This window comes from Rhinopithecus roxellana, chromosome 19 (assembly GCF_007565055.1).
Source record: "Rhinopithecus roxellana isolate Shanxi Qingling chromosome 19, ASM756505v1, whole genome shotgun sequence".
Taxonomy (NCBI): Eukaryota; Metazoa; Chordata; class Mammalia; order Primates; family Cercopithecidae; genus Rhinopithecus; species Rhinopithecus roxellana.
This window is the reverse complement of record NC_044567.1, coordinates 64901734-64929100: the sequence shown is the minus strand read 5'-3', so window position 1 is coordinate 64929100 and position 27367 is coordinate 64901734. Positions and strand designations below refer to the sequence as shown.

The 27367-nt window shown below is 44.0% G+C and overlaps 1 protein-coding gene across 1 annotated transcript in view; it reads right to left on the bottom strand.

Moving 5' to 3' along the window:
* Positions 1-24499, bottom strand: part of LOC115894942 (TOM1-like protein 2) — a 60835-nt gene extending 36336 nt beyond the window's left edge. Inside the window, exon 1 of the mRNA XM_030924106.1 lies at positions 24075-24499. Within this exon, the coding sequence (XP_030779966.1) occupies positions 24075-24499 (425 nt within the window). The remainder of the gene's footprint in view (positions 1-24074) is intronic.
* Positions 24500-27367: the final 2868 nt, after the last annotated feature.

The window sequence follows — 27367 nt, the reverse complement described above, 5'->3', positions numbered from 1 at the left end:
GAGTAGAACAAGGGGGCAGGGGTACTGCTGGTAGAAGCGTAGGAAAGAAAAGAGGGCCAGGGCTGTCAGAAGAAAGTACCACAGTGGCCGGGCACGGCAGCTCCCACCTGTAATCCCAGTACTTTGGGAGGCCAAGGTAGGTGGATCGTGAGGTCAGGAGTTTGAGACCAGCCTGACCAACATGGTGAAACCCTGTCTCTACTAAAAATACAAAAATTAGCCTGGCGTGATGGTGGGCTCGAAGGCTGAGGCAGGAGAGTCACTTGAAACTGGGAGGCAGAGGTTGCAGTGAACCAAGATCGACGCCACTGCACTCCAGCGAAACTCCATTTCAAAGAAAAACAAAAAGAACAACAAACAGGGTGGCTTAAGCAACAGAAATGTGTTGCCTCACAATTCTGGAGGCCAGATGCTTGGAATCAAGGTGTTAGCGGGGTTGGTTCCCTCTGAGGCTGTGAGGAAAGGAGCTGCTCCTGCCCCCTCTCCTTGGCTTACAGATGGCCATGTTCATGTCCACATGGCATTCTCCTTGTATCTCCGCATCATTTTCCTTCTGTATGTGTCTGTCTCTGTGTCCAAATTTCTCATTTTTATAAGGACTCCAGCTGTCTAGGATTAGAGCCCATCCTAATGACTTCATTTATTTATTTATTTATTTATTTATTTATTTATTTATTTATTTGAGACAGAATTTCACTCTCATTGCCCAGGCTGGAGTGCAATGGCATAATCTCAGCTCACTCCAACCTCTGCCGCCCAGGTCCAAGCAATTCCCCTGCCTCGGCCTTCGAAGTAGCTGGGATTACAGATGCCTGCCACCATATTTCCAGCTAATTTTGTATTTTTAGTAGAGATGGGGTTTCTCCATATTGATCAGGCTGGTCTTGACCTCCCGACCTCAGGTGATCCACCCGCCTCAACCTCCCAAAGTGTTGGGATTACAGGTGTGAGCCACCGTGCCCTGCCTAATGACCTCACTTTAACTTGATTACCTCTGTAAAGGCCCTAGCTCCAAGTAAGCTCACATTCTGAGGTGCTGAGGGTTAGGACTTCAATGTAGGAATTTTAAGGGAACACAATTCAATCCATAACAGGGGACAAGATGGGGGCCAGACCATGAAGGGACTCATAAGACACATTGAGGAGTCTAGACTTGTTTTGAAGACAGCGGGGCATCACTGAAGAGTTTTAAGCAAGACAGTGCTGCTATAACCCTTTCACCTTAGAAAGATGAGTCCAGCTACAGGGTGGATTGGAGTGTCAAGGACATGGGAGGGGTAGCACAGTACATTTGTGTGAATTAGTCTGATAAATTGCTGTGCCCTCCTTATTCTACAGACATGAGAAATGATGAGTAACCCAACATATCGAATTTAGGACATAAAGAATGATGGGATGGCCAAGTGCGGTGGCTCATGCCTGTAATCCCAACACTTTGGGAGGTCGAGGTGGGTGGATCACCTAGGTCAGGAGTTCAAGACCAGCCTGGCCAACATGGCGAACTCCCATCTCTACTAAAAATACAAAAATTAGCCAGACGTGGTGGCACGCGCCTGTAGTCCCAGATACCTGGGAGGCTGAGGCAGGAGAATCTCTTGAACCGGGAATCGGAGAGTTGTAGTGAGCCGAGATCATGCCACTGCACTCCAGCCTGGGTGACAGAGTAAGACTCTGTCTCAAAAAAAGAATGATGGGGTTTGGGAGGCAGGCAAAAGAAAAGGTAACAACTTAGCTCATGGCAATAACCCAGCCAAAGGGCAGATGGTGGTGGAAATGGAGAGATGAAGGTAGGTTTGAAACATGTTAATAGATTGCAAAATATGGAACTTGATTATTGGGTGTGGATGGGCAAGGAGAGAGAGGTTCTGGATTTGGAGGAGGAAGAGCTCAATTTGGAGCGTATGTTAGTGCCATTCACAGAAGTAAAGACCAGGATGAGGAAGAGTTACTTGATAGGAAAAATAATGAATTTGATTTTTCATCATCTGGTATCTGAGGGACACTCAAGTCGAAAGTCTTCACTAGAGAGATATGGAGCTCAGAGTGCCTTCAGTGGAGATATAGATATGAAAGGGGTCAGCATTCAGATGTTAACTGAGATCATGAGAATAGCTATGACCTATACAGTATGTGGAGTGAGAATAAAAGAGGATCCTGAGATATGCCAACATTTAAGGTATTGGCAAAGGAGAATGAGAGGGAGTGGCTAGAAAAACAGGAGGGGATGGTATTCCTATCACTAAGGCTGGAGAAAATTTCAGGAGGGGGGTCTTTAATTCCTTCTAATGCTACTGTGTTCTACTAAGATAAGGAATGAAAAGTGTTCATTTGATTTAATAATAAGTAGGTGTTTTATAATCAAGGTGAGAGCAATTTAGATGTAGTGGTGAGGCCAGGTGGGTACAAACTGAGGAATTAAAAGGAGGTCAGTAAGTGGAGACAGTGAATCCCGGTGTTTCTCTCAAGAAGTGTGGCAATGTAAGAGGAAGACACACAAGACCATAGCAGACAGTCAGACATTTAAAGGACTGATTTTCAAGAGGAGAGAGATATGAGCTGATTTCAAAGCTAATAAGAATTAGGTAGTGTAAGATAGAGAAAAGGAGGCAGAGAATGAGATCCAGGTTAGGTTGCCTTTGGGATGTTGAGGCAGGAGAGAAAGAGGAGGGTGGGTAGAGATGCAGGTCTATGTGTGGGTCATACAGGTGTGGTGGGAGGGCACTGAGGAAATTTTCACAGGGTGGCTTCCATTTGATACTCGAAACAAGATGGAGAGATAACACTCACCTAAGTGGCAGAAGATGAATGAAGTTGGAGTTTTAATAACAGTGGATAATGTCTGAATTAAGAGCTGTGGAGAATGGGAGAGAGAACTGATTGGGAGACATAGAAGGATGCCTGGGAAGAGTTGGAAAACTTGACTGGAGATCATGCCCTCTGCACAATGGTAGGACTTTCCATCAACAGCATCAACAGCCCAAAAGTGGAAGCAGAGAAGGCAGAGAGGCAAGTTGAGCCAGGTTGAGGGTGCTTTAGAAATGGGTATGAAAGCAAGAAAACAGAATTGGGTGCTCAGGATATGACTATAGAGGAAGTAAAATAGCGAACCATGGAATACGTAAAGTATTATGCTAAAAGTGAAGCCAGGAGTCAGAAAGTGGTAGGATAAAAAAATTAGAAGTGGACTAAGTATTGATGCAATACTACTAATCATGTAATTATATTGCCATCATCGTGATCATAATGTAAATGTGTACCCATGTTCACAGTTTAGTAGGAAAGATAAGGACTGAGAAGTCTTCATTTGATTTAAAAAGAAGATTGCAGGTAACCAAGGTGAGAGTAACTTGGGCACAGTCATGAGGCTAGGTGGGTGGAGACTTGGGAACAGCTCAAAATGGAAGTTCTTGATACCCACATGCCTAGACTGACAAGAAGTCCATGTTATCACACCAAAACCCATATCACACCCAAATGTTAAGGCATGTCCTTGTGTCCAGTAATGGGAAGAGGGATCCACTGCTCCTATCTTTTGTAATGGAACTGGAACAGAAACACATATTCTTCGAGACTAGAGATCCTACAATAATCAACTAAGATGGGTTGTTTTGAGATGGGCCTGGGTGCCTCCTGGCCTCTAGGTGAAGGATTTGGTATCACAGCTGCCAAGAGGGAAGTCCAGGGACTTTCCACTTACTCCTGCTACCAGCCTAGGAGGCTCATCGAAAGGTGTGGTGTTACTCCCTTGGTATCATGCTTAGGCAAGACATTCCCATGCCCAAGTAAGCTTGGACTTCCACCAGGGGCTGGCAGAGAACTCTGAGTGGTATGACCCTCTAGAAAAGGGTGTTAAATCCTGTGCTCTTGTTACGCTTTTCCCAGGGCAAGATTTGAGCCCTGTGTGCCTCTGCTGTGTATCAGATTGGTAAAGCTTCACACAGTTACTTTCCCAGGGTCTGGCAAGGACAAGACCCCGTGAGGGTGACCATATAATTTATCATCTAGAGCACAACACTTTTGTTCAGGACAAATGTGAAATCCTAAAGGAGGCCAAGACAATAGGCATATTCCGGACTATCTCAGGCAAAATAAGGGCCATGGTCACCCTAAATACAAGCCACTTGAAGGACCTAGAACCCTCATACACTTTCATGTACCATAGTTGTTCAGTTGACATGGTGCAGGGGCCAGGCTACTCGGTCTTATCTCTTCTAGCTTCAAGATAATTTGAGTGGCAACCTTGCCCCTTGCCTGACACCAGGTTTTCCTTCCTTCCTTCCTTCCTTCCTTCCTTCCTTCCTTCCTTCCTTCCTTCCTTCCTTCCTTCCTTCCTTCCTTCCTTCCTCTCTTTCTCTCTTTCTTTCTCTTCTCTCCTTCTCCTTCTTCTTTTGAGAGAGAGTTCTTGTCGCCCAGGCTGGAGTGCAATGGCGCGATCTCAGCTCACTGCAACCTCCACCTCCTGGGCTCTAGTGATTCTCCTGCCTCAGCCACCCAAGTAGCTGGGATTACAGGCACCCACCACCACACCCAGGTAATTTTTAAATATTTTTTTAGTAGAGATGGGGTTTCACCATGTTGGCCAGGCCGGTCTCAAACTCCTGACCTCAGGTGATCCACTCGCCTCAGCCTCCCAAAGTGCTGGGATTACAGACGTGAGCTACTGCACCCAGCCCAGGTTTTCTTTAGAAGTGGGTTTCCAACCCATTTCTCCCTACAAGGTCTCTCTAACTTTAAATCTTAAGCTAAAACCTTCACCTCTTGGTCTCTGGCCTCCTCAAAACCTCTGGGATTGACATACAAACCAATCCAACTTTCTTCAGCACTACCTGTGACAAGAGGCATCTGGAGAAACAGCCTATATTGATCTGAAGGGTTGGGATGTCTGTCCCCAGAACAATAAGCACCTACCTACCTTACCTCTACACAATCAAGAGAGGTCACTAAACTGAGAACTTCCTATAATAAAAACAATCTCCTCCAAAACAGAACACTCCAGCCCAGAAGGCGTGCCATGAGGCACCCTCTTGCATTAGCTAATGTTAATTTAATGTGTCCTGTGTCACTTGCCTGGTATGAAATAAGTCAATTCTACATACACTTTCTCATTTAACTCTCTAAATTCTGAGAGTTGGGTTCTACTATCATCTCCATTTTTAAGATAGGGAAAAGTAAATGATTTGCCCAAGAGCACACAGTAGATGGTAGAGTCAGGATTTGAACCCCAGTGTGGTTGATTCTGGAACAGGTGCTGTATTGTCTCCCCCAAGTTCTCATGGTGTGGTGTGAAGTGAGCAAGAATATTTTCAGACCAGGAGCCTGTCTCAGAGGAGTATGTCTGAATTGACGATTCTGTAGAAGAGGAGCTCCCATGAAGACCACAGGATGCCTTGGGGATATGTGACTGAAATGAAGCAGATGTGAAAATTATTGGGATGGACAAGGTAAAAGGGCTGGAAATCTGCAGCCATGTAGACATCAATATAATCCAAAATGACAGCAGGACGTGGAGTGCAGGAGTAGGTCAATCCAAGCTTAAACATTGTCAGTGAGGCTGGGCGTGGTGGCTCACAGCCTGTAATCCCAGCACTTTGGGAGGCTGAGGTGGGTGGATCACTTGAGGCCAGGAGTTCGAGACCAGCCTGACCAACATGGTGAAACTCCATCTCTACTAAAAATACAAAAAAAAAAAAAAAAAAAAAAAAATTAGCCAGGTGTGGTGGTACACACCTGTAATCCCAGCTTTTTGGGAGGCTGAGGCAGGAGAATCGCTTGAACCCAGGAGGCGGAGGTGTTTCAGTGAGCTGAGATAGCGCCACTGCACTTCAGCCTGGGTGACAGAGCATGACTCTGTCTTAAAAAAAAAAATTGTCAATGAGTGAGGAGAAATAACTGAGAAGTATGAAGATGACAACAGGAAGGAAGGAGGGGGGAGTGGTAGAGCCCCAGAACCCCACAGCATATGCTTCTAATAAGCAGGAGCTCTTGCATGAAGGTGGATTAATAAGAGTCTAGAAGCAGGGGTGAGGATATGGAGGATTTCAACCCCACTGCCAAATCCCAAGGTATATGGGAATGGGGAGATAGAGAAGCCCCCACCTCAGAGTGTTGAGAAGTGATGAGATCCAGCCACAGATGTTGTAGATGTGGGGACACTGACTTACCATAGGACAGAGAGGAAGTTTGGAAGAAAAGAAGCAGTTTGAGTGTGGACCAGTGGCTAGGGCAGTTTGGAGATGAAAGTACAGGGCCAGGCTTGGTGGCTTAGGCTGTAATCTCAGCACTTTGGGAGGCTGAGGTGGGTGGATCACAAGGTCAGGGGTTCAAGATGGGCCTGGCCAACATGGTGAAAACCCACCTCTACTAAAGACACAAAAAATCAGCCGGGTGTGGTGGTGTGCGCCTGTAACCCCAGCTACTTGGGAGGCTGAGGCAGGAGAATCACTTGAACCCGGGAGGTGGAGGTTGCAGTGAGCGGAGACGTGCCATTGTGCTCCAGCCTGGGTGATAGAGTAAGACTCTGTCTCAAAAAAAAAAAGGTACAGGAGATTATGTGTGATCTGCTGGAGCTTACATCATAGGCAGGGATGAAGAATATCAGAGATGGGAGCCATGGTGTGTTTACCTAGCCACAGGCCTGCTGAAAGAATTCATTCAGCAATCTCTCAGACAGAGAGGTCTGGAGTTCAGAGTGCCTTCAACAGAGATACAGATATGGAAGGGATCAGCATTCGGATGTTAACTGAGATCAAGAGAATAACTATGACCTACACAATATGTGGAGTGAGAATAAAAGAGGATCTTGAGGAATGCCAACATTTAAGGTATTGGCAAAGGAGAATGAGAGGGAGTGGGTAGAAAACCAAGAAAGGATGGTATGCCTATCAGCAAGGCTGGAGAAAACTTCAGGAATGAGGGGGGTCTTTAATTCCTTCTAATGCTACTGTGTTCTATTATCTCCCAGATAGATTGCTGACAGAGGAGGTGACTTCTCAGAGGGAGTTAACCACAGCCTGGATTTACTGTGTGTTTGAGGAAGTTCTAGTCCTGTGAACAGTCCATGAATGAGCGAGAGAGCAAGTAAGAGCTTGGGGATGAGTAAGACCTGGGTTTGAATCCTATTACTACCACTTGTACAATTTAAAACAAATTTTAAACATCGTTCTGAACCTCAATTTCCCCACTGGAGAAATGGAGTAAATCATAGTACCTGTCTCTCAAGGCTGTGTGATGCAGATTAAATGGATAATATTTTCAAAGGACTTTGCCCAGTTCCTGGCAAACAGTAAACACTGGATAATGTTACCTCTTATCATACGTATTGGCAATGAAACGTGATAAGGGCTATGGTAGAAGAAATGTTAGGTGATATTAGAGTATATAGTTGGGTCAATAACATAGTTGGGGAAGTGGGGTAGGGAAAGTTTTCTAGACATCAAGTTTGGGTCATCAAAGAGAAGGAGTTCACATTGAGATACCATCTCACACCAGTCAGAACGGCTATTACTAAAAGGTCCGGCAAGGTGCGGTGGCTCACGCCTGTAATCCCAGCACTTTCAGAGGCTGAGGTGGGCAGATCATGAGGTCAAGAAATCGAGACCATCCTGGCCAACATGATGAAACCCCATCTCTACTAAAAATACAAAAAATTAGCTGGGTGCAGTGGCACACGCCTGTAGTCCCAGCCATTCGGGAGGCTGAGGCACAAGAATCGCTTGAACCCGGGAGGTGGAGGTTGCAGTGAGCCGAGATCGTGACACTGCACTCTGGCCTGGCAACAGAGAGAGATTCCATCTCAAAAAACAAAACAAAACCAAACCAAAAAAAGACGATCTGAAAACAACAGAACAACAGATGCTGGTGAGGCTGCAGAGAAAAGGGAACACATACAGTGTTAGTGGGAATGTACATTAGTTTAGTCACTGTGGGAAACGGTTTGGATATTTCTCAAAGAACTTAAAATTGAACTATCATTTGATCCAGCTGTCCCATTACTGGATATACATCCAAAGCAAAATAAATTGTTTTACCAAAATGACAGGCACTCATATGTTCATTGCAGCATGAATAGTAGCAAAGATATGAAATCAGCCTTGGTGCCCATCAACAATGGATTGGATAAAGCAAGTGTGGTACATATGTACCATGGAATACTACACAGGCATAAAAAATAATGAAATCATGTCCTTTTCAGCAACACAGATGCAGCTGGAGGCCATTATCCTAAGTGAATTAAGGCAGAAACAGAAAACCAGATACTGCATGCTTTCACTTATAAGTGGGAGCTAAACATTGAGTACTCACAGTTATAAAGATGACAACAGTAGACAATGGGGACTATGAAAAGGGGAAGGGAGGGAGCTTTTCAAGGTTTGAAAAACTACCTATTGGGTGCTATGCTTAGTACCTGGGTGATGGGATCAATTGTACCCCAAACCTCAGCATTACACGATATACCCATGTAGCAAACCTGCACATGTATTCCTTGAACCTAAAATAAAAGATGAAATTACAGAAAGAAAAAAAAAGCCACAGAGGAGTCAAAAGTACTCCTACCAGAGGAATTCACATGTGTGAGGACTTACAGGCAAAATAAATAAGTTGCACTGCAAAAAGCTGGGTGAATTGCAGAACAGTTGGAACAGAGGACAGTCGTATAGCTAGGGTGGAGGGAGGGGAAGACCAGGAAGAATTGCTGGAATATCCAGACAGAAAGCCAGAGTGAGGGTCACAAAAGTGGAGGAAGCTGGTTGGGCATGGTGGCTCATGCCTGTAATCACAGCACTTTGGGAGGCTGAGGTGGGTGGATCACCTGAGGTCGGGAGTTCAAGACCAGCCTGACCAACATGTAGAAACCCCATCTCTACTAAAAATACAAAATTAGCTGGGTGTGGTGGCACATGCCTGTAATCCCAGCTACTGGGGAGGCTGAGGCAGGAGAATCGCTTGAACCCGATGGCGGAGGTTGCAGTGAGCCGAGATCGCACTATTGTACTCCAGGCTGGGCAACAAGAGCGAAACTCCGTCTCAAAAAAAAAAAAAAAAAAAAAAAAAAAGCCGGGCGCGGTGGCTCAAGCCTGTAATCCCAGCACTTTGGGAGGCCGAGACGGGCGGATCACGAGGTCATGAGATCGAGACCATCCTGGCTAACACAGGTGAAACCCCGTCTCTACTAAAAGAATACAAAAACCTAGCCAGGCGAGGTGGCGGGCGCCTGTAGTCCCAGCTACTCGGGAGGCTGAGGCAGGAGAATGGCGTAAACCCGGGAGACGGAGCTTGCAGTGAGCTGAGATCCGGCCACTGCACTCCAGCCTGGGCGGCAGAGCGAGACTCCGTCTCAAAAAAAAAAAAAGTAGAGGAAGCTGGGCAGGTACAGCAAATATTCATAAGTATTAGTAGAAATACAAAGACTTTGAAATTGATAGAATAGAAAAGCTGGGATGGGAAGAGAGGAGAGAAAGGGAAGATCCAAGAGTCATTCTTGTCTATCTTTACTTCTGTAGATAGCCCTGCCTTTACCACAGTGCCTTCCCAACTGTGAATACTCAATCAAGATTAAACAAAATACATAATATTCTCTTAAAATTATTTTTCTGGGCCGGGCGCGGTGGCTCAAGCCTGTGATCCCAGCACTTTGGGAGGCCGAGACGGGCGGATCACGAGGTCAGGAGATGGAGACCATCCTGGCTAATACGGTGAAACCCCGTCTCTACTAAAAACACAAAAAACTACCCGGGCGAGGTGGCGGGCGCCTGTAGTCCCAGTTACTCCGGAGGCTGAGGCGGGAGAATGGCCTAAACCCGGGAGGCGGAGCTTGCAGTGAGCTGAGATCTGGCCACTGCACTCCAGCCTGGGCTACAGAGTGAGACTCCGTCTCAAAAAAAAAAAAAAAAAAAAAAAATTATTTTTCTGGCCTCTACATCTGCATGTTGGCATGAGATTCTGATGATCCACCAACAGATGTATCCCCTTGCTCCTCTACTAGGTAATTTTAATTTTTGCACCTGACACCCAGCCTACCTCTACCATCAAAATCCCCAAAGAGAAGAAAGATATCTAAGGTTAACGTGCAAGCAGTGCATGGACCATTACAGTGGAAAGGGTTCTGCTAGGTCCAGGCAGGCAGGCAGACAGGCAGACCTGACCTACCTTGGAGGTTTGCTCCACTGCCATAGGGGGTTTTCTGGGAACCCAAGCATTGGAGAGGTGCAAATGAGTTGCTTATCATCTAGAGTGGCATGGAAGCTGTAGAATTTTCTCCTAGCACTTATAAGAAGCAGGCATTGCAGTTAGATGGAAGAGAGATAGACTCATGAAAAAGCTTGTGGTCTGTAACGAGGATATACTCAACAGTGACCTAAACTGACATCCAGAAATTGGATGCACACAGGCTTCTGAGCAGATGATGGCAAATAAGTGTAATAACCCAGGCTGAAGCTCAACAACCTCTCCTCCACCCTCCAGTCATGGTACCACATATGGTACACCCTCTGCCCCTGAGAAAAATGAGTGCCAATGCTGGAAAAAGGAGATAACTCTTGAATGCCTAACATTGTTTCTGCCACTCCATAGAATGGGTCTGAAGATGCAAAGTCCGGTCATGGAAAATACACCTGAGTTTGTGAATTGGAATCCAAACCTACTACCCTTTTCTCTTTCCTAACCTTGCATATCTCTGTTTTCTCTCTTGGACTCGTCATCTATTTCTTTTATTGTTTTATCATAACAGTAATTTTTATATTTATTAATCATTTTTGTTTTTATCCATATTCTTCTACCTTTATGAATGTATTCCTCCATGTTGCTTGATATTAATTTTCTTTTTCTTTTCTTTTCTCTTTTCTTTTCTTTTTCTTTTTTTTTTTTCTTTTTTTTTGAGACGGAGTTTGGCTCTTGTTGCCCAGGCTGGAGTGCAATAGGACTATCTTAGCTCCCTGCAACCTCCGCCTCCTGGGTTCAAGCGATTCTCCCACCTCAGCCTCCCGAGTAGCTGGGATTACAGGCATGTGCCACCACACCTGGCTAATTTTTGTATTTTCAGTAAAGATGGGGTTTCTCCATGTTGGTCAGGCTGGTCTCAAACTCCAGATCTCAGGCGATCCGACTGCCTCAGCCTACCAAAGTGCTGGGATTACAGGCGTGAAAAACACCACCTGGCTGATAATGATTTTCTGTTTTTCCTCTTTTTGGGCTTTTTGAGATAAAAGCATAACTTGTTTCTTTCTTTCTGATAACATTAAAAATATCTCTCTGAATTTGAGTGCAGTTTTGAGGTGAAACTATGGGTTTTTATGCAATATTTACACACTAGTATGTTTCTATATATTCTGTAATTACATTCTTGATTTCCTTTTTGATCTAAGAGGTAATTTAGAAGACTGCTTTATAATTTCCAAGTGTTTAAGCTTCTATTTGTTAATTAATATATAAATATTAATTTTTAAAATATGATACAGAGAAGTGCACCATCATAAGTGTAGAGCTTGATAAATTTTTATTAAATGAGTATTCTCAATGTAACCACTACTTAAATCAAGAAATTGGACATTTCTGTTACCAGAACTGTAGAAGCCCTCTGTGTGCCACCTCCCAGGTACTACAGCACCCTTTCTCAGCTCCCCCAAGATAAGTTCCATACTGACTTCTATTACCATTGATTCACTTTGCTTGTTTTTAAACTTGATGTAAATGAAATCATACAGCATATACTGTTCTGTATCTGGCTTTTTTTTGCTCAGCCTCCATTGTGAGATTCATCCACAGTTTTCATCCATTGTTAGGTGAAGCATGAATACATTCCTTTTTCTTTCCATGTATACACCACCTTTGTATGATAATGAATTCATATGATTCATTGTATTGTATGAATACACCACCTATTTATTTATCCACTGTGTTGTCAATGGAGACTTCAAGTGGTTTTAATTTTTGACTATTACAAATGTTGCCAGTACAGACATTCTAGCATGTGCCTTTTGTGGTAAATATGTCCACATTTCTGTTGAACAAGTGAAATTGCTGGGTCATGAAGTGTGTATACTGCTTAGCCTTAGCGCATACTGCAAACACAGCTCTCTAAAGCGCTGTACTGATTTTCCTCCCACCAAAATGCATTATATGACAGTCCCACTTGGTCTGCATCCTCATCAACACTGGTATAGCCAGTCTCTTTTCATTTTAGCTCTTCCATGGGTGTGTGGTGGTATTTCATTCTCATATCAATGGCATATATTGGATGACTAACAAGGTTGAGCAGCTTTTTGTGTTCTTGGGCCATTTGGATAGTGACTATTCAAATCTCTTGATCTCTTGTCAATTTATCCTGAAGGTTTCTTCCTTTTTCCCATTGATTTGTAGGATTCTTCTCTTTCTTTTTTTTTTTTTTTTTTTTCTTTTTTGAGATGGAGTCTTGCTCTGTCACCTGGGCTGGAGTGCAGTGGCACGATCTTGGCTCACAGCAACCTCATTTCCTGGGTTCAAGTGATTCTCCTGCCTCAACCTCTCAAGTAGCTGGGATTACAGGCACCCACCACCATGCCTGGCTAAACTTTTTTGTATTTTTAGTAGAGACAGGGGTTTTACCATGTTGGCAAGGCTGTTCTTGAACTCCTGACCTCAGGCGATCCACCAGCCTCGGCCTCCCAAAGGGCTGGGATTACAGGCGTGAGCCACCGCTCCCGGCCCTGGAGTCTCTCTCTCTATATATACACATACACACACACACACACACACACACACACACACACACGCACACATGTATACACATATATATACACACACACATCTATCTATCTATCTATCTATCTATCTATCTATCTATCTATCTATCTATCAATCATCTATTTTTCTTTGAGACAGGGTCTCGCACTGTTTCTCTGTTGCCCAGGTTGGAGTGTAGTGGCCTGATCTCGGCTTACTGCAGCTTTGACTCCCTGGGCTCAGGTGATTCTTCTACCTCAGCCTCCCGGGTAGCTGGGACTGTAGGCATGCGCCACCTGGCCTGGCTAATTTTTGTGTTTTTTTAGTAGAGATGTTGCCTAGGCTGGTCTTGAACTCCTGGGCTGAAGTGATCTGTCCGCCTCGGCTTCCCAAATTGCCGAGATTACAGGCATGAGCCACCATGCCCATCCAGATTCTTTATATATTTTGGAGTTGAGTTCTCTCCCTCTCTGTTTTATGAAGGTTGAATTTATTGCAAATAATTCGTCCCACTCTGATGATTTCTTTTTCATTCTGTTTTTTATTTTTTGAGACAGGGCCTCACTCTGTTCCCAAGGCTGGAGTTCAGTGGCACAGTCTCCACTCAATTCAGCCTCCACCCTCCCAAGCTCAAGTGATCCTCCCACCTCAGCTTGCAGAGTAGCTGAGACTACAGGCCCTGCCACCAGGTCTGGGTAATTGTTGATTTTTTTTTCTTTTTTTTTTTGGAGAAATGGAGTTTTGGAGTTACCTAGACTAGTCTCGACCTCTTGAGCTCAAGTGATCTTCCTGCCTTAGCCTTTCAAAGTGCAAGGATGACAGACGTGGGCCATGGGGCTTGGCCTTTTTAGTTCTCTTAATGGTATCATCAGATGAACCATTAAGAACCAAAGTTCTTAACTGTTAAGTAGTCCAATTTGCCAATATTTCCTTTAAGATTAGAATATTTGGTGTCATGTTTAAGAAATCATTGTCTACCACAAGATCATGAAGAACTTTTTCTCCTGTTTTATATTTTGATTTTTATTTCTTTTGAAAAACAGTAATTTTTGAGGTTTTTTTTCCAGAAAAAATGGGTAGTTGATAAACCTTTTCAGTCACTGCCTGTCGACTTCCTTTTGGCCTCGTTTGTGAATGTTAGGCCAGATGTAGACTTTTGAGTTGCATTTGAGTTATGACCTATTTTCGTGGGTGCCCTGTAACTTGCTCCAAATTTTATTGGCATTGAGCGTTGCAGATGTGAGCATGAGGCAAACTAGCTTCTCTTTTTGGAGACAAACTTCTTTTTTTCTGGTGTGTGTGTGTGTGTGTGTGTGTGTGTGTGTGTGTCTTCGAAATTCAGAAATTTAACCAAGATATGTCTAGGGATTTTGTTTTTCTTGTGCAGTAATATTTTCTAGCCCTTAGTGAATTATTTTAATTTTGACTTTGGCCTTTCTTCAGCTCTGCAAAATGTTTATTTGTTTGTTTCTTTGTTTTGTTTTTTGAGACAGAGTTTCACTGTTATTGCCCAGGCTGTAGTGCAATAGCCGGATCTCGGCTCTCCACGACTTCCTGCCTGCCAAGTAGCTGGGATTACAGGCATGTGCCACCATGCCCAGATAATTTTGTATTTTTACTAGAGACAGGGGTTTCTCCATGTTGGTCAGGCTGGTCTCGAACTTCCAACCTCAGGTGATCCGCCCACCTCAGCCTCACAAAGTGCTGGGATTCCAGGCATGAGCTACCGTGCCTGGCCTTTTTTAGTATTTTTTTATGCTTATTTCTTCTTCATCATCTGCTCTGCAAATTCTATTACATATTTGTTTGAATATTTTGAAAAAAGATTCCACGTCTGTTTTCTTTTTCCTCACCATTTCATTGCATTACCTACTTTTTCCCGCTGAATTTTGGGATCATTCTTCCAGCCCATCTTCTAATGCAGTAATTCCATTTTGAGCAGTGCCAGATCTGCTATTTCCTGCCCCCGTGGAGTTTCATTAGTTTGGAAGTCATGCGTTTCTTATCCAAGAACTCTTTCTTGTTTAATGTGGCTCTTCTTCATGGCAACCAGCTCTTCTTATATTAAAGCAGCTTTCTCTCAGTTCTCACCAAGAATACAAATTAGAGTGAAAAAATATATTTCCCTTACTTCTTGCATAACTTTCACTAGCAGCTATTTTCTCTGGATTCTCAGATTAGTCTCCCTGTTTTATGGAGGTAATAGTCTATAATAAAAGCACAGGCATTTGAACTAGAAAAACTCGGGTTTGAATCCTAGTTCTGACCCTTGAATGGCAGTTAACCTAAACCCTCTGAGCTTGGTTTATTTGATAGGTATAGTCAAACCCTCATCGTAGAGTTCTTCTAAGGATTACATAAGATAATGTATGTTATAGCACTTACAGTAGTACTTGGCTCTATAGTTTATTATTATTATCTTCTTCATTCTCATCACTATTATATTGAAATACTAACTCTTTTTTCTGCTTGTCAGTCTCACATAGAGAGGTCTGGTTACTTAAGACTTGGTAGCTGAGTTGGACAGAAAGGCATCAGGTCAGAAACGGTGCAGATCTCAGTTTAATTTCCCCCAAAAGTTACTACACATAGTAAATCTACCTGGCCAGGACTCCCTCACTCAGAAATCACCTGTACCATTTTTTGACAGGATTGTGAAAGGGACCTTTCTCTAATTTCCATGAGTGACACAGAATTGCTCTATTATGTTTGATGAATTATTTCAAATGGATATTGGAGGGAGAAATGAGTCAAAACTACTGGCTTTTGTTAACATTTTGTTATCAGAAGTTGAATGTAAAATTTACTAAAAATAAAGAAAATTAACACATAAATGTTTTAGATAAAAAGATAGTCAAATATTTCTATCCTTTGGGGATAAGGGAGACTTCTAAGCATTAAACCAAAGGCATAAAACATAAAGGAAAAGATTGATGGATCTGACCACATCAAAAATGTAGAATTCTGGCTGGGCGCAGCGGCTCACACCTGTAATCCCAGCACTTCAGGAGGCTGAGGTGGGTGGATCACCTGAGGTCAGCAGTTCAAAAGCAGCTTGACCCACATGTCGAAACCCTGTCTTTACTAAAAATACACAATTGGCCAGATGTGGTGGCTCATGCCTATAATCCCAACTACTTGGGAGGCTGAGGCAGGATAATCGCTTGAGCCCGGGAGATGGAGGTTGCAGTGAGCCGAGATTGTGCTATTGCACTCCAATCTGGTCAACAAGGGTGAAACTCCATCTAAAAAAAAAAAAAAAAAAAAAAAGGTAGAATTCCTGGAAGATAAAAATCAACATTAGAGATGTTGAAAAGGAAAGACCAAACTAGAGAAAACATTTGCCATAAGATACAATAGCATTAGTATAGTTAGTATAACTAAAAACCTTTTAAAAATTGATAAGAAAATGTAGACCTACAACAGAAAAATGGGCTAAGGACATGGAGAATTAATTAACCAAAGAAGAAATACTAACAGCCATGAAACATGTGAGAAAATGTTTAATGTGGTAAAAACAAGTGCATATTAAAACAGCATAATAATGCTATTTCTCATCTATTCATCTCGCAGGATTATTAAGAGCGGTAATACTCAGCACAGGTTAAGGTATGGGGAAAATGGCATATTTACACGCTGTAGTTGGGACGGCGAAATTTTCCATTTTTTATCTACAGGATAATTTGGCAATACATATAAAAAGTTTAAAACATGACACACTTCAATGCAGAAATTCTGATTAATGTTGATCTTAAGTAAATATATGCAAAAAGTTTTAACCATTAACATGTTGATCACAGACATATTTAGAATAACAGAAGATAAGAAAGAACATATTGTCCTAACAACAGTCTGATCCTATTTTTGAAACACATTTATAGATTCCCAGTGTTATCTTGATTAGTAAGAATCTGGGCATTTTTCATTTTTTAAATGAATCTCAATTTTCCAATTTTTTTCCTCAATAACATTAAAATGTATACACATTTATATATAAACACATATACTGTTGGACTTTATTTACTAACATTTTATTAATAATTTTTGTATCTATTCTTGTAGGCGATATTGGTTTGTTGTTTTGGCATTTGTGCCATCTTCATCGAGTTTGATAACAGAGTTAAGACAATTTCATAAAGTGAGTTTGGATGCTTTCATTTTGTTTCTGTGCTCTGAAATACTTAAGTAGCAGAAGAATTATCTGTTGTTTGAAGCTTTGAAAGTGTTCCCCATAAAACCATATGGGCCTGGCTACTTTGGGGAGTATTGTTCCTTGAAAAGTTTTCCAAGTTTTTTAGTGTTTCTGGTCCCCTCATGCTTCCTACCTATTTTTGAAAAACCTGTAGCAGGCCAGGCACAGTGGCTCATGCCTGTAATCTCAGCAGTTTGGGAGGCAGAGGCGGGCGGATCACCTGAGGTCAAGAGTTCGAACACAGCCTGGCCAACATGGTGAAACTCCATCTTTACTAAAAATACAAAAATTAGCTGGGCATGGTGGTAGGTGCCTGTAATTCCAGCTACTCAGGGAGGCTGAGGCACGAGAATCGTTTGAACCCAGGAGGTGGAGGTTGCAGTGAGCCGAGATTGCGCCACTGCACTCCAGCCTGGGAGACAGAGCAAGACTCCACCTCAAAAAAAAAAAAAAAAAAAAAAAAAAAGGAAAAGAAAGAAAGAAAGAAACACCTGTAGGAGTTCATATTCTCCAAGCAAATAAAGAGCTTACTTTAAAATAAGTAAACATAAGATTGCAAAAGTATTCTCTTATACATTTTTTGCATCTGTGATTAAATCCTTTTTCTTGTGTCTAAAGTTGTGTGTTTTTCTTCTTTTTGCCTTTCTATCTATTCATTTTATGTATCTCTTTGAAATAACAAGTCCTGGCCGGGCGCGGTGGCTCAAGCCTGTAATCCCAGCACTTTGGGAGGCCGAGACGGGCGGATCACGAGGTCAGGAGATCGAGACCATCCTGGCTAACACGGTGAAACCCCGTCTCTACTAAAAAATACAAAAAACTAGCCGGGCGAGGTGGCGGACACCTGTAGTCCCAGCTACTCGGGAGGCTGAGGCAGGAGAATGGCGTAAAACCCGGGGCGGAGCTTGCAGTGAGCTGAGATCCGGCCACTGCACTCCAGGCCGGGCGACAGAGCGAGACTCCGTCTCAAAAAAAAAAAAAAAAAAAAAAAAAAAAGAAATAACAAGTCCTGAAATTAACTGATCAATTACACCCTTAATTCATTCTAAGGTCTGTATTGGGCCTGCTGTACAAGTGTTTCCCTGGAGCCCAAGACAGAAGACAAGCCACTATCTGGGGAAAGTTTTTTCTTATGGCAGTGGTAAATGTGCCAGAAAACCAGAGGAAAATGTACAAAGCCTCTTAATGCACAGCTTGGAAGTGCCATATATCACTTCCACCCACAGGCCATTAGCCGAAGAAGTCTCTTGGTCAAGTCCTAAGTTATTACGTGGGAAAATACACTCTGCCTATGATGAGACCATGCAAAGCTCTATTAAGGGAAGGCTGAAAATTGGAGTTAACGACATCTATTAATACCATGCCCAAAGATGGGAACTTCTATTACCCTATTTAAAAAATATTTTGGACTAACAGATATACTTGAATGGTGCAAGTCAAGTTTGATACCTGCAGGCATAAAGGTGATTGGAATCTGTAATATCCTTCAGTCGTATTGTAGCACTGAATGTTGTTTTGACACATCAGATACTGTAAGGCATAGGTGTATCTTCTCCAACAGCAATTTATTGAGCAAATAGACTGGCCAATTAATTCCCCAAAACATATTACTTAGAGATTTTGTACTACAAACCTGCATATAGTAGATAAGAAAAGAGTGTCGTGGAGAAGTCCAGCAAGATGATTGGCCATAATTATAACTCGAGCTTCCTGTTCTGCTTTCGCTCTTCTGTGGACCCCAATGTATAGGATGTTTCATTCAACAAAGAACTGCATATACCACAGTGATCCCATAAGGTTATAACACTGTATTTTTACCATACTTTTTCTATGTTTAGATGTGTTTAGATAACACAAACACTTACCATTGTGTTACAATTGTCTACACTATTCAGTACAGTGACATGCTATACAGGTTTGTAGCTTAGGCTATACCCTATAACCTAGGTGTGTAGTAGGCTACACCATCCAGGTCTGTGTAAGTATGTGCTTTCCTTTTTTTGTTTTTGTTTTTTTTTTTTTTTTTGAAATGGACTCTCGCTCTGTCACCTAGGCTGGAGTGCAGTGGCGCGATCTCGGCTCACTACAAACTCTGCCTCCTGGTTTCAAGCGATTCTCCTGCCTCAGCCTCCCGAGTAGCTGGGATTACAGGCACCCACCACCACACCTAACTAAATTTTGTAATTCTAGTAAAGACGGGATTTCACAACATTGGCCAGGCTGGTTTTGAACTCCTGACCTCAGGTGATCCTCCTGCCTTGGCCTCCTAAAGTGCTGGAATTACAGGCGTGAGCCACCACGCCTGGCTGTGTAAGTACTTTCTATGATGTTTGTGCAATAACAAAAATCACCTAATAATGTATTTCTCAGAACGTATCCCTGTCGTTAAGTGACACATGAGGTTATTCTGAATTCTGTTCTGTAGATCAGCCTTGTCCTAATAGAGCTTTCTATGATGATGAAAATGTTTATTTTACATTGTCTGCTATGGCAACCACTAGCCACAGGTAGTTATTGGGCACTTGAAATGCAAAACTGAAACTTTTGTTTTATTTAACCTAGTTTAAAATAATATTTAAGTAACCACATGTAGCTAGTGATCCCCATGTTGGCCAGTGAATGCTTGCTCTCAGAGTAGGGGTTAAAACCATTCTAATTCGGAGGCTTCTAAAGGGCGTATCAGATTTCCACGGAGACATATCTCAGACAAATGGTACTACAACATTGCTGAAGCAAGTAAGAAGTCCATATATTGTTGGCCAAAGCAAGTGACAAGGTGAAAGGGAAGGTCAACAGGAGCAGGGACGTGTAATCTTCCCATAGGTCAAAGTTAGGTATATAAGACATAGACATTTCTTTCTTCTTTTCTCCTCTTCTTCCTCCTCTTCTTTCCCCTTCCCACCATCCTTCCTCACCTCCCCTTCTTCTTTTGCAAATACATTTAAATTTTATTTTAAATCTGCTCTTGTAGGTGGCAAAAATTAAGTTTTAGGCAATTCCATCTTCATTCCCCATCTTGGCCAAAGCTGCCTCCTCCTGCTGATCACCGTCTTTGATCCCAATAGCTTTCACATCCAGCTCTTTCAGGTACATTTGTATATCCCCATGGTGCAGGGAGCTCTTGGGCTACCACTGGCCTGTGGTATGGGTACCTTAGACACTTCATGTAGATGTCTTACTGGTCCTGTGTCTTACAAGGCAGAAGATCTCTGTGAGCTTGGCCACGCCTAGCCTTCACTCCAGGAGTGGTGTACAGTTTCTCCACTGTGCTCAGATGCCCCAAAATGATATATCTGTCTCCAGTCTGCCTGCCCCCAACTTCATTGTTGACCATGGGGAAAAGCAAGGCACATGCTACTTTCTCAGAGAAACCCACCGTAGCAGTCAGCTTAGACTCAATTATGTTACAGCAATAAACAATCCCCAAACCTCTGATTTAAAACAGCAAAGATACCTTTTTCACTCCAGCTGGAGGGCCACATCGTTGTTCCACAGCAACCCCTAACTGGTTCATTGCCAGTATTAAGAAGAAGAGGGCAGGATCACAAAATGACTCCTAAAACGTCTGCCCTCAGAAGAAGCGTAAAAGTCACTTCTGTGCATATTCATTGTTGAAAGAAAATCACATGACCGATCTTTAACTCAACAGTAAGGTAAAATAGAATCCTTCCCATAGGCATTGGCAATGAAACTTTTTGGACATTAATAGTATCTACACAAGCATCATCTACTTTTCTTCTCTCTTTCTCTCTCACTTTGCAGTCCCCATCACCATTTTCAACATCTTACAGCCTGTGGGTTCTTTATTTAGACTGAGCAGGATGATATATTCTTTATAATCTACTATTTCTGACATAGACTATTAAAGCTCCAAAGCCTGTATTCTGGAAACTCAAAACTCTGTCCTGAAGAACTCTCTTCTGTCACATGTGCTTCTGAAGCTCTTGTTTCTGCGCTATTATCCCTTCCCTGGGGTAGAAAGCAGAAAATGCACTAGCTGCTTCCTGAGTGAAGGGAGCATTCAAAGGAAGACAGAAAATATGTGGAGAAGCCACCAGTTAATAAAATATTATTGGACCACACTCTGTCAGGGGAGGCTACCAAGGGGATTTCCCTTTGGAACGGCAATATCTCAGGATTGAAGGCAGGGGCTGGCATGATATTGGAGTTGTCTACCAGAGTTCTTGAGGATTAGTGCTGACCAGTAGAACTTTCTGAGAGGATAGGAATGTTCTTTATCTATGCTGTCCAATACAGTAGCTTTTAGCCACATGTGGCTCTTAAGCACTTCGAATGTGACTTGGGTGACTGAGGAACTAAATTTTGTTTTTATTTTTTTATTTATTTTTATTTTTTAATTATACTTTAAGTTCTGGGATACATGTACAGAATGTGCAGGTTTGTTACATAGGTATACAGGTGCCATGATGGTTTGCTACACCCATCAATGTCATCTACATTAGGTATTTCTCCTAATGCTCTCCCTCCCCTGGTTCCCCAACCCCCAACAGGCCCCGGTGTGTGATGTTCCCCTTCCTGTGTCCACGTGTTCTCTTTGTTCAACTCCCACTTATGAGTGAGAACATGCAGTGTTTGGTTTTCTGTTCTTGTGTTAGTTTGCTGAGAATGATGGTTTACAGCTTCGTCCATATCCCTGCAAAGGACATGAACCCATCGTTTTTTATGGCTGCATAGTATTCCATGGTGTATATGTGCCACATTTTCTTTATCCAGTCTATCATTGATGGGCATTTGGGTTGGTTCCAAGTCTTTGCTATTGTGAACAGTGCCGCAATAAATACACACGTACATGTGTCTTTATAGTAGAATGATTTATAATCCTTTGGGTATATATCCAGTAATGGGATTGCTAGGTCAAATGGTATTTCTAGTTCTAGATCCTTGAGGAATCGCCACACTGTCTTCCACAATGGTTAAATTAATTTACACTCCCACCAACAGTGCAAAAGTGAGGAACTAAATTTTGAATTTTAATTAGTTTAAATTTCAACAACCAGCTTGTGGTGAGGGGCTACTATATTCAACAGTGCAGTTCTAGAAGTTACCAGAGATAGTGTTGCTAAAAGTCATACCTTAATGTCTTACTATTATTTATACACATAAAAAGCATGTTGTACTTTGCTTTTTTAAAAATCTCAAAATGGAAATAATTTCACTTAACATAGACATCGTATAGACATTATAGGTACAACATAGTTGGTTAAAAGCAAATAATGCCTTCGTTTATTCACTGGCTAGAGCTGTCTGACCTAATAAGCAGAGGCTAAATTCACAATTAATTAAAGATTTCATGTTAATTCAGCCAAGATATGCCTCAAACCATTTTTTGTTTAGCTGGCCAGCAAGATACTTAGAGCCATATGTAGGACATCTTGCAACTATAATCAACATATGCAATCCCATTTCAAAGAAGATTCTTCCTTTATAAGATTAGTAATTCTGTTGTACGAATAGGATTTTTCTCTATTATGCTAAGTATAATCATTTTGTAGTAAATGAATATGGCAATGTACTACATGAAAATTGATATGTAATTTGATTATTGGTAATTTAACAAATAGTTCTCTTATCGGAGTTCAGGAAGCATATTTCTCTATTTAGGGATGAGGAAACAGAGGTTTCGAGAGGTTAGGCAATTTTCCTAAGGTTATATAACAGGCATGTGGAATTCTGATGCAGGAACTCCTATTTGTTTAATCCAAAGCGCCTAGCACCCAACAATACTGCTCTTACTTGATATATAATGATAAAACATTGATATATAATGATAAAACCTAACTGCAATCACCTATCTTTTTTTTTTTTTGAGACAGAGTCTAGCTCTGTCGCTCAGGTTGGAGTGCAGTGGCACAATCTCGGCTCACTGCAACCTCTGCCTCCAGAGTTCAAGCGATTCTCTTGCCTCAGCCTCCCAAGGAGCTGGGATTACGGGCGCCCGCCACCACGCCCAGCTAATTTTTGTATTTTAGCAGAGACGGGGTTTCACTGTGTTGGCCAGGCCGGTCTCGAACTCCTGACCTCATGATCCACCCGCCTTGGCCTCCCAAACTGCTGGGATTACAAGCGTGAGCCACCGCGCCCGGCTCACCTATCTTTTTCTTTTTTCTTTTTTCTTTTTTTTTTTTTTTTTTTGAGACGGAGTCTCCCTCTGTCGCCCAGGCTGGAGTGCAGTGGCCGGATCTCAGCTCACTGCAAGCTCCGCCTCCCGGGTTTAAGCCATCCTCCTGCTTCAGCCTCCCAAGTAGCTGGGACTACAGACGCCCACCACCTCGCCCGGCTAGTTTTTTTGTATTTTATTTTTTTTTTTTTAGTAGAGACGGGGTTTCACCGTGTCCGCCAGGATGGTCTCGATCTCCTGACCTCGTGATCCGGCCTCCCAAAGTGCTGGGATTACAGCTTGAGCCACCGCGCCGGCCTCACCTATCTTTTTCTAAGGATAGAGACCGAAGAAGCCACAACCCCTTTCAAGGAACCAGCTGACGTCCATGGGATGCTGTGGTGCAGGACACTCGTGGGGTGCTACAGCTCATGCCCCTTGATTTCCTGCTGGTGGAAGGGAAATGGGACTAGATACGAGATTGGCATCTAAGCCATACAAAAAAGCTGTCTCAGACAGGTTGGGCCAGTAAGCACAACGTCACTATCTATATTGGCTTCTGGTTAACTATTGGGTTTGGTTTGGTAAAAATTAAGAATCAGACTTCTGGGATGCAAGCTATGCCGAGTTCAAACTCTGCTGTCAGCCCCTGTGTTTCAAGCATAACCCTGAACCTCATGATTAATCAGGTGACCTTAGACCGTTTTATCAGCCGCGTATCTGCTAACAAAAATCTCTCTTCTGTGAATTGAGAACACTGATGCCGCACATTCACTAAAAATACAAGTGAGAGACAGATGCTCGCTTTCTTTATTTGCTGTTGTATTCTTGGTCCCACTTTGCCATTTTTAAAACAGGAAAACGTTTCCCTTACTTGAACGCTGAAGTGCAAAACTGCTGTGAACGCTGCCTTCTTCCATCTCCACACTCCACTGTCCTTGCAAACTTTGGACAGAGGAAAGGTGGGCACGGGGCGCGAAACTACAAGTCCCGGCATGCACGGCGTTCTCCGCACAGGCGCACGGGGACTGCCCGGCCAGCCGGCCAAGCCAGCCTGCGGAGACTCACGGGTCCCCGCGCCGGACTGAGACTGGGGGCAGGCAGCCCGGGCGGAGCGGGCCGGTGCCAAGGGCGGCCCCGGGCATTGCTCTGTCCCAGGCATTGCGTGGCGCGCGTGATGGGGATGCGGCAGGAGGCGGCGCGGCGCGAGGTGGAGTAGGCGGCGGTGCCCTTGGGAGGGAGCTGCGCGCTGGCCAGACGGCTCCCGGAGGCACAGCAGTGCCGCCGCCGTCGCCCCGGAGGCTCCGCGCGGGAGCCATGTAACCCTGCGGCGGGCTCCGGGCTGCTCCGTCCTTCCCCAGCTCCTGGGCTAGCGAGGCAGCGGGGCCACGGTGAAGAAGCAGCTTAATCGCATGCGCCAGCTGGCCAACCAGACGGTGGGCAGGTAGGTCACCCGCGGCCACCGGGGCCGGTGCGCGCCCACGAGGCTGCATCCGCCGGGGCGCGCAGGTGATGGATCCCACCCGGCCTCCTGTCCTCCTTCCATTCGTCCCTTCCTCTGCAGCAGCTCCCTTCAGGCGATGCTCGCAGGCGCGACCCCTCCTCCCTGAACTTCACAGACCCCGGAGCCCTGCACACGCGCCGCCTTCTGCTCCGGGCTCCGGTTGCCAAGCGCAAAATGTGACGCATCCTTTACCTGCGTCCCCGGCTGCCCCTTCGCTTCCTCCTCCCTGCCTTTCCTGGGGACTCCCTTCTCCCTCTGGCCGCCTATCTTCCTGGAAACAGGTGTTTGCTCAGATTGTGCTGGAGGCAGCTGAACCTCAGTCTGTCTCCAGAGATCTCTTTCCTCCCCTCCCCTGCGCGGAGTTCAGGGCTGTTCCCGGGTCCAGGGAAAGTGCTGGGCCTGGTCGGCCTGCCCCTTCCCGCCGTGTTTATTTTCAGGGACTATGACTGTACGAGATTCTGGATCACTTTCCTGGCCGGGTTTCTTAAGGCGTTTGGTTGGGGGAAAGAGTGAGGGGTGGGAGAGGAAGGAAGGTGCTGGTGAAATGGCGTTGCTGCCTGCTTGATGTTAAGACTGATTTCAGTGGAGGGAGGTAGGCTACAAAAACGAGGCCCAAGTCCTCGGGAAGATAAGAATCGCAGCCAGGTAGCGGAGGGGGACAGAGGCCCCACAGTCAGAAGAGTCAGGCCCTGGGAAGCTGCAAGACCCTGCCTGCTGCCATCACGGTGAAAATGGGCTGTATCTGGACTCCAGGAGCGGCTCTGCAGGGTGCCAACATCTATAAAGGTTACATAAAAATCCTGGTGGGTCTCTCCCAAGACTAGACATTCTTTGAACACAGGATCGTTAGGTAGAGGGGATTGTTCCTGGAACCCGTACTCCTGGGGAGGGATTTCCGTTGCTGCTGTGGCAAAGGAATTCAGGTGTGCAGTTCTAAAGCAATCAGAAAGCAAAGAATCCAGCCTTGGGTGCAGTTCAAATGCAAGCTCAACGCATCGAGGGCTCTCCACTAGGTTTATGGAGAAACCAAATACCTTTCTTGGGTGGGAAGTGGAGCCTGAACTGGCATCTGGTAGGATGGGGTTGGGGACATCCCTGGGGAATAGGGGACATCTGAACTCCCATCTAAGCATACTGCCCTAGTTACAGTGGGCATTTGAGGGCAGGGGATGCGGTGGCTTCTTATGCTTCCAGGGACTCCAGATGGTTTCCAAGTAACAATGTCGAAAATTGACTTGGATTCATTTTTCCTTCCCAAACACATGTGCTTTAACATGAGGGGAATTTATGAATAGCAGAGTCAGATTAGCCCAGATTTCTGGCAGTGGTATTGCCACAGATATAGCCTCACGTGGAGTGCCTTTTGATGTGTTGGATGCCAAGATAGTGTTTCCTGGTATTCAGTTGTTTAGCAGATGACAGTCAAGCCGACCCTGTCTTTAATGTCTTGGCTTCTTCATCACCCTGCAGGCGGGCATTGACCATCACCTTAGACCAGCCAAGTGACCAGGAGGCCCCTGACACCAGACTTGGGTTGCTGCTTTCTCTGGGTCTTGGGGTTTCAGTGCAGTGCTAGAATCTAAATGTTCAGAACTTCTCCAGGGCCTATGGTAGAGGAATTACTTTGCCATAACATATGATTGTGCTCATCTTTATAGGATAATCCAAATTGTTTTCCAAAGTGGTTGTTCTAATTTAAACTCTCACCTTCTAAGTTCTGGATGATCTTGTTGATCCACAGTTTCTCTATATTTGGTGATATGGTTTGGCTTGTGTCCCCACCGAAATCTCAGCTTGAATTCTATCTCCCAGAATTCCCACATGTTGTAGGAGGGACCCAGGGTGAGGTAATTGAATCACGGAGGCCAGTCTTTCCTGTGGTATTCTTGTGATAGTGAATAAGTCTTATGAGGTCTGATGGGTTTATCAGGGGTTTCTGCTTTGGCTTCCTCCTCATTTTCTCTTGCTGCTGCCATGTAAGAAGTGCCTTTCACATTCTGCCATGACCAAGGCCTCCCCCACCATGTAGGACTGTAAATCCAATTACAGTTATTTTTCTTAACACCTCTTTTTGTTCTCAGACTGAGGTATGTCTTTATCAGCAGTGTGAAAGCGGACTAATACAGTAAAGCGGACTAATACAGTAAGTTGGTACCAGTGGAGTGGAGTGCTGCTGAAAAGTTAACCCAAAATGTGGAAGCGACTTTGAAACTTGGTAACAGGCAGAAGTTGGAACAGTTTGGAGGGCTCAGAAGAAGACTGGAAAATGTGGGAAAATTTGGAACCTCCTAGAGACTTGTTGAATGGCTTTGACAAAAGTACTGATAGTGTTATAAACAATAAGGTCCAGGCTAAGGTGGTCTCAGATGGAGATGAGGAACTTTTTGGTAACTGGAGTAAAAGTGACTCTCGTTATGTTTTAGCAAAGAGAGTGGCAACACTTTGCCCCTGCCTTAGAGATTTGTGAAACTTTGAACTTGAGAGAGATGGTTTATGGTATCTGCTGGAAGAAGTTTCTAAGCAGTAAAGCATTCAAGAGGTGACTAGGGTGATGTTAAAGGCCTTCAGTTTTATAAAGGAAGCAGAGCATACAGGTTTGGAAAATTTGCAGCCTGACAATGTGATAGAGAAGAAAATCCCATTTTCTGAGGATAAATTCAAGCTGTCTGCAGAAATTTGCATGAGTAACGAGAAGCTGAATGTTCATCCTCAAGACAATGGGGAAAATGTCGACAGGACATGTCACAGGTCCTCATAGCAGCCCCGCCCATCATGAGCCTGGAGGCCCAGAAGGAAAAAATTGTTATTTGGGCCAGGCCCAGGTTGACTCTGCTGTATGTAGCCTAGGGCCTTAGTG